Source organism: Electrophorus electricus, chromosome 5, assembly GCF_041902795.1.
Source record: "Electrophorus electricus isolate QZ-2024a chromosome 5, ASM4190279v1, whole genome shotgun sequence".
NCBI classification, from domain to species: domain Eukaryota; kingdom Metazoa; phylum Chordata; class Actinopteri; order Gymnotiformes; family Gymnotidae; genus Electrophorus; species Electrophorus electricus.
This window is the reverse complement of record NC_137501.1, coordinates 30902166-30909801: the sequence shown is the minus strand read 5'-3', so window position 1 is coordinate 30909801 and position 7636 is coordinate 30902166. Positions and strand designations below refer to the sequence as shown.

Here is a 7636-nt window from a genome sequence, read left to right as displayed (position 1 = left end):
CAAGGTCCTCTAATATTCACTGTCTGGTAAGGAGCCTGGTATCAGATTAGTGTTGGAACTATACTCAGACATTCAGATGCACCTTTGATCTAAACTACAACCGTTTTTTTGTGGTTTTTTTTTTTTTTGCACTTCCATGTAAATTCTTTATGTATTTGAGCAATCATCACCTGCTTTCCAGAACAAACAGTAGTGTTGGAATAGGGACTGCCCCACAGCTTGCTTATTCAGATAAAATAGACTCTTTTTGGAAAGGATTTTGTTTTATTTTATGATTGTAAAACAACTTGCACTCAGAACATCAAAGCTGATAAACTTTATTCCTATCCCGATAAGGTATTTATCCCTTCCACAGACTCATTTGTAGCTTCTTTAGCAATGAAGAATTTTTTTTTTGAAGGTACGTTCATAATCTTGAATCCAGAACCAACAAAGGTACTCTGAAAAGCAGAAACGCATGTGCTCATTTCAGGTCCTTGAGATTGTACCACTAAACCCAATTTAGAGTCACTGTTCATTCACACCTAGTAAATTTTATGATTTACCAAAGTCCCAATGACGTCGATCAGGAATGTCGGAGCAGGTACAGCACCACTGAAATAAATATTTTAAACCGGAGGAAGTATACTGAAATCTGCACTTTATTTCACGCATACAAAATAATAAGAATGTTAAAAGTTTCACATACAGCCTCTGAGCAGTCAAACTTTACACACCTGGAGGGACACAGCTACAGAAGGGGGATTGGTGATCTGATTCCACTCAGCCCTCACAAAGAACATTAAAACTATGTAAAATATACAAGACAAATCAGCATTGATATAAATGTGCATCATTGTTCCACAGTTGGCTGGTAATTGGGGGGGGGGGGGGGGGGGTGTTAATGAATCTGTATGTTTGTGCATTACTATCGTATATGAAAGATGAATGTGTGCATGTTTGTTGTCTAAAAAGTAATGGTTCAAGAGCAAGCCTGCTCAGTCTGTCAGCTTTTAGTTTATAAACATGGGGAAACTCATCTATGTAAAGAAAGCTTAACTGTCGTGTCGTTTTTAAAAATCCGATAAATGCTGATCTTTGTTTAAACTGAAAGATCTGAAAGCTCACTTTGGACTGGTTCATATTTCTGATCATGTAAATGTTTTCTTCTTCTTTAAACAGAATTTAAAATAACATTTAAAATGGGTTAAAAACAAAGAACTCTTTCCTTTGTAAGGAAAAAAAGTACACTTTAATTGCCCATTAACACAAATGCTGGGCTTCAAAATGCCAAACGTCCCATTCTGCCTTAGCCAATTCGGAAACGCTACAGACTAGTCCGAAAGAACAGCCTCTTCTGTTTAAGCCACATTTCCTAGCGGAGGAACAGTCAACCTTTAGGTGCGTGTATGAGTGGGTGAACGAGGGTGTCTAAGTCAATGACTGTGGGAGGAACATCCTTCTTCTTGCTGTCACAGAGTAGGTTACATCTTTCCTTTGAACAAGCGAGGACTTACAATATGAAAGTTCATCACACCCTGAGTCGAGACGAAATGAGCAGTATGTTCACGTAACAGTAGAACGGGGAGAGGAAAAAAAAAGAAAAGAAAAAAGAAAAGAAAAAAAAAGAAAAAGACCAGCAACCTAAGAGGACAGAGAAACTGAAGTACAAAAAACAAAACAAGGAATCATCTAAAACCAACAAAAATGTCCTTTCTTGGGGGCCAATTAAAATACAAAAAAACAAACAAACAAACAAAAAATAAAATCTAGAAAACAAAATTCTCAGATGAGCCAAAGAAGCAATTTTTTTGTTTTAAAAAACAGCCTGGATATGTTGTATGGTTTTAATCTTTCCTCAACAATAAAATAAGAAGTTTTGTAAAAAAAATTAAAACACGTAGCTAATATACAACCTAGTCGCCATCTTTCTTGCACTGTGGCTGCAGAATTGGCCACGCCCTTTCCTCTCTGGACGTTTTGTCTCTGTTCTCTTCTCTTCAGTTTCCATCTCTGCATTTTTGCAGCCAAATAAGAACAACTTAAGAAAATTAATGTAAAATGGTCGACGAGGGTGGGCTTGGGCTGGGTGGGGGGCGGAGCTAAGAGTCGTAGTCTTCCTCGTCGTGTTCGTCCTTGTGCGGCAGGGGGGCGGGAGGGGGCGGGACGATCCCCATAACTGACGGATGAGGGGCAAGAGAGCTGATAGACATGGACAGGGCACCATGAGATGTAGCCATGGGCAAAGGCATATACTGATGGGACATGTCTTGGCTGGCATCAGACCACATGCAAAAGAGAGCGAGTGAGAGAGAGAGAGAGAGAGAGAGAGAGAGAGAGAGAGAGAGAGAGGGTGAACATGTTAGAACTGAACCTCAGACTCTGAGCTGTGAAGCAGCGTGGCTGTGGGACTCTTTTGGTGGTCTTAAACCCTCCCCTTTCAGGGATTTTATGCGCATTTCATCATACGTTTACTACGCGAGTTTGGACTCACTGACTCTCCTGGTGAGCCATTACTGCTCTTCTACTATTAAAGACGACCACATAGATATGTAGATGTGTAAGGCAGGTATTTGCGTGTGTGTGTGTGTGTGTGTGCATATATACACACCTGTGAAGGTTGGAGGTGGCCTGTAGGTAAGGGTTAGTCTGAGAGATGTCCTCGTCTTCTCCTTCTGTTTCACTGTCTTCAGAATCATCCTGACGAGTAATGGACACCCAGTATTAGCCCACTAAAAACAGTTCACGCACACACGCGCGTGCACTCACACACTCTTGCTACGCAGGGAATCCCTACTTCAGAACACTTGTCAATTTTATCCATACACTCAAATAGGCTACAATTTCATATGACATTTTTCCCACTTAGTTGTAACATCTAATGATTAAGGAAAAGAACATAGCTATGCAGTAACAGACACAAAGACAAAAAGTACATTTTTAAACAATAGCTATAGCTACATTTGCATTTCTGTATTATTTTAATGACAGACCTCCATGTAAAATAAACCAAAGTGAAAGATTAAATGGAGCTTTTGGGTCTCACCTTCAAACATGTTTTGGCTATATTTAGCACAGACAAATACTTTCCAATCAATAACTATTTGCCACAGTGCACATATAAATCCTTATACTGGTTAACAGTATATTATATAGTTGACTTTAGGGTATTACTACTAGTTTATAGATCACTTAAGTATTATGATGACGTTTTTAAATATAACCAGTTTTCAGAGAATATTGAAAAAGACCTGACACTAGATGCTTTTAAATCTAATGACTATTTGACCAGGCTTTCAGCTCAGTTAAACTCTGTTAACACTGTTCCCTTAGCTCATGTATCACTGCACTTTTAACTTTTAATTCTCAGCACTACAGTGCTTTTATTTCTAAATTTATTCTGCATTTAAACTTTTATATCAATACTTTACATGTTTAATTTGAACTCTCACTTTCATTCCTAACTTCTAATTTATTAGATTCAATTTGAAATTTGTTCAGTTTAAAATCTATGGGTTTTAATCCTCTTCATATTGATTCAAATAGTTTTATTAATCCGTGTAGCAAATCCTATGTGAAGCACTTTGAATTGATGATGTATATGAACAAGTGCTATACAAATGACCTTGCCTTGCAGCTACAGTTCACAGCAGTTGACACAGATACAGATACATGGATAAAGATCAGCATCACAAACCATAATATTGGTGAATGTCTTTTTCACTGACAAAGTCAAAGATGGTTATTCCTCAAAGCAAGACTTCCCAACAAGAGTCAAGACAAGCCACTAGATAGTCTTTGTGTTCTCAATGAGTTATCTACCTAAAGATGTTTCCAGGGAATCTGGCTAGCCAACCAGCCAGCATGAACAAGATACTGTACTGTGATTATGTTAATACGTACTGTGATCATGATATGTCCAGCCTGAGACTGGTCTGAGACTAGCCCGAGACTGTGATCGTGACGTGTCTTGCCTGAGACTGGTCTGAGACTAGCCCGAGACTGGTCTGAGACTAGCCCGAGACTGTGATCGTGACGTGTCTTGCCTGAGACTGGTCTGAGACTAGCTCGAGACTGTGATCGTGACGTGTATTGCCTGAGACTTGCTTGGCTTCTCACAACACACATAAATGTATCAGAGAGCTCATGTTAATGTCTCCACCTTCTAAACAATTAGCACTGCAATCACCAGTACTGATGACCATTACAGGCCACAGCAGCCACACACAATACCTCCTGTGGTGCAAAGGGCTAAACAGTGTTACAGATGTCCCATCACCAGAGTAGAGACACCATTCAAATTAAAAAAAGAAAAAAAAGGCTCATCAAAGCTTTACTGACTAGAGAAATGATCTAAGGGGCTCACTTAACCTATACAACAATTAGGGCCCTGATTCCCAAAAGCATTGAGGACAGACAGAGAGAGAATTTTCAGTGAAATACTTTCTCTACCACATATCACTAAAAATCACCTTTGTGTTACAATGCTTTTTGGGAAACCAAAGCCAGTTCAGAAGAATGAAAAACAAACCATGTTCCACAACTACTGTCCACCCACAGCTCCACCCTGCATTCTGCTTTCCCAGCCTCTCCTAACACCAGCAGAACAGAGCAGCGGCACGGCGTGGCGGACCCAGCGGGCTCACCTCCTGCTCGGACTCTGTGCCCGACTGCTTCTTGTCTTTGCCCTTGGCACCTGCTCCTCCATTCTTCCGGCCTGTACCAGGCTTCCGGCCCCTGCAGAGGGCGGGAAAAACACGCACGCACGCACACCATTCTGAGGTGGTGATCATAGATCATACAGCTTCTGGCCTCCAGAGCCACACCTCTTTTAGAGGCAACGGAACACTGACTCTGAAAGGCTCTCCACTGCATCAGAGCACATCCATATTAATAAACACACAGCTTCCAGGTTTTACTCCTGTGTTAGTCTGATAAAAATAAAATAAAGCACTCGTAATCCTTATGACACATGTCAGCTCCCTTTTACACAAGAAAGTAGATCCATGTTTACACCTGCAGATCTAACAGTCACATAGCTTGCACCTGGTCGGACCTTTTATATCAGCACATGAGCCAGCTTTTTCGCTGTGTCAAAGATGTAATGAACACCAACCCTCCCCTGAACCCCATCCCCTCCAGCCAAAACAAGTGGGAACAGGTGAGGGAGGGGAGAGAGAGAGAGAGAGAGAGAGAGAGACCTGCGGGGGATCTTCTCTGTCCCCTCTGTGTGGTTCTCATCTCCGTCTCCCTGCATGTCTGGCACTGCTGCTACTAGATCCTTCAGGAAGTCAAACTGCTGCTCTAGCTCGATGCACTGTTTTCTACACACACACACGTACATGTGCGCGCACACACACACACACACACACACACACACACACACAGAGTCAAGCAGCATTCTGATAACACCACTGGGAGTATAAGAATGCACTTAAATTCAAGCAATTTTCCGACAGCGCTAATCATAGTTTGATAATGCGGTAAAAGTCAAGCAGTATTTTGATAACACTTTTCATAGTTTATTCAAAGTACATACAAATGTGAGGTTGTCATGGTCTTGGCATTCCGTGACTGGGTAACGTGGCATGCCTTTGTCAGAAGAGACTCCAGGAATAGTTCAAGTGCCCGTGCTCATACCAGAGTCAAAGAACCGATGAGTGCATCAAGTCATAACATCAAACTATTTACCTAATAAAAATCTATTTATTATCTAATTATCTGTGTTGTATGTGAAAACAGGCCCATGTTGACACATATTGTGTGGAATGCTCAAGAATAATTATTAATCATCAGATAAAACAATGGATTATCAGAAAATCCAGACAGCAATAAGAGTGTCCATTGTTCATTTTCAAACTAAAAGGATACAGATTATGACAGGAACTGCTGCAGCAACTTTCCCTATTTCTTCATCTGTTTGCATAATCTTCTTAATCCTTGCCTGAAGAAAAAAAAAAAAAAAAAAGAGAGAGAGAGAGAGAGAGACATAGCTAGCTAACTGTGTTGTAGGAAACGCATATTGATCCAGGCCAGGGAGTAACCCATGCCCGTTACGACGAAAACATGACCATGATGAATAAAATATTACCCATAACGTTCAAGAGGGTTTTCTTTGTGTTGTACTATTTGCTTGCTCACTATTAACGTAGTCTATCCTCTGAAACAAACTGCCAGTCAAACAACTAAAGTTAAACATTTCTGATATGACACGTATTTGTGCATGTCCGTAAACGTTACACCAGTGAGCTAATGAGCCTGTCTACATCGCTAAATGGATGCTTGTGGGTTTAAGTACTTTGCTGACAAGCTAGTAAGCTAACTTTGTACTCGCCAAGTCTATCTATTCTACATTACGTGTATGTTACATCCCTTTCTAGTACACGATGTGTTCCTATATTCTGACCGGGGTCAGAGACCCTATCCTATCCCGACTGCAGTCACTTGTTAATAGACAAATAAGGGCTCATTTTTTCCATTTTTAGCGCAGCAGCTAGAACTATTCCTAGCTAGCCAACCTATCCTTACTACCTTGCCAGGCTAGGCTCGCACTTTACAGCAGCTACTACCACTTAAAACTTAAGAAACGATTCCCCCAAGTTAAATATTTAAAACTGACACTTAGCTAGCTAAGCGAACAACTTGCTAGCTAAACAAAACATAGGTCTTGGCTAGCTGATTAATGAAACTTCTTTGTTGAGCTGAACACGCTAGCTATGTTAGCTAACTAAATGGGTTTTCCAGCTTCCTGCATCCATTCCATTAACGACACAAGCATTAACTTTGCAGAGCAACTAATCATCATAATGCAACATAATCAGAGACTTATTGAAACTGTCGCTAATGTAGCTAGTCCTCTAACGTTAGCCGTGTTAGACTAGCCCCACTACATTAATTAACCGCCTAGCCTCTCACCTAGAAGACATCAGCGGCCTGTGGGGACTACCTAGATATAAATGAGCCGCCGATTTAGTCTAATTTAGATAACTAAAGTAATTTAGAGTGGAGCCAGTCTAAATCGGCTAGCGTTAGCAAGGTTAACCTGATTTACAGTTGGCTAGGCTAACTCAGCTAGCGTTAGCTAGTGTTAGCTAAGTTAACCTGATTTACAGTGGGGCTAGGCTAACTCAGCTAGCGTTAGCCAAGTTTACCTGATTTACAGTGGGCTAGGCTAACTCAGCTAGCGCTAGCTAAGTTTACCTGATTTACAGTGGGCTAGGCTAACTCAGCTAGCGTTAGCTAAATTAACCTGATTTACAGTGGGCTAGGCTAACTCAGCTAGCGTTAGCTAAGTTAACCTGATTTACTGTGGGCTAGGCTAACTCAGCTAGCGTTAGCTACCTAGCTAGTGAAGGCTAGCTAAACCCGTAGCTATTAGCAACCTGTCACGTTCCGGCGTCCTCGAACGGGTGTTAGGAGAGCAGTAATGTAAACTTACCGGAGGAAACCTGGCGTTGTATTTCTTCTTTTTGCTCGGCATTATGAATTATTATGTCAGCACTAGAAGCGACCAACTTAACCAATTGTGTTTTATTATCCACCGCCCGTTATAAACGGGTCCTAGGCAATGTTTGATTCTTCTTCTCCTCCTTCCTCTCCGGCTCTACTCAGTCTCACGGGCTCCGCTTGTGCTCGTGATCCCACACCCACGCGCGGT

At 41.2% G+C, this 7636-nt stretch overlaps 2 protein-coding genes across 3 annotated transcripts in view; one reads left to right on the top strand and one right to left on the bottom strand.

Moving 5' to 3' along the window:
- Window positions 1-623: 623 nt before the first annotated feature.
- On the bottom strand, window positions 624-7557 carry drap1 (DR1-associated protein 1 (negative cofactor 2 alpha)). Its single transcript, XM_027020969.3, has 7 exons — window positions 7418-7557; window positions 5851-5923; window positions 5519-5612; window positions 5181-5303; window positions 4626-4716; window positions 2591-2679; window positions 624-2253 (listed from the first exon to the last, which is right to left on the bottom strand). Exons 1-7 carry the CDS (start codon window positions 7457-7459, stop codon window positions 2082-2084), a joined length of 684 nt encoding a protein of 227 aa, XP_026876770.1. The 5' UTR covers window positions 7460-7557; the 3' UTR covers window positions 624-2081.
- Window positions 7558-7599: 42 nt separating this feature from the next.
- The window catches only part of c5h11orf68 (chromosome 5 C11orf68 homolog), an 8398-nt gene continuing 8361 nt past the window's right edge, over window positions 7600-7636 (top strand). Inside the window, exon 1 of one of the 2 annotated variants that reach the window (XM_027020968.3) lies at window positions 7600-7636. This exon is cut by the window's right edge and continues 114 nt beyond it. The gene's annotated coding sequence lies outside the window, so the exon portion shown is untranslated. The other variant, XR_014123873.1, reaches the window with a different exon arrangement.

What these genes read in the sequence shown, in the direction of transcription:
- drap1 (XM_027020969.3), bottom strand. Translation starts at nt 7,459, where the DNA reads ATGCCGAGCAAAAAGAAGAAATACAACGCCAGGTTTCCTCCG. An exon ending in ACAACGCCAGGTTTCCTCCG is followed by an intron (nt 5,924 to 7,417) that starts GTAAGTTTACAT and finishes TTTTTTCTTCAG; the next exon opens with GCAAGGATTAAGAAGATTAT. An exon ending in ACCATGACAACCTCACATTT is followed by an intron (nt 5,304 to 5,518) that starts GTATGTACTTTG and finishes GTGTGTGTGTAG; the next exon opens with AAAACAGTGCATCGAGCTAG.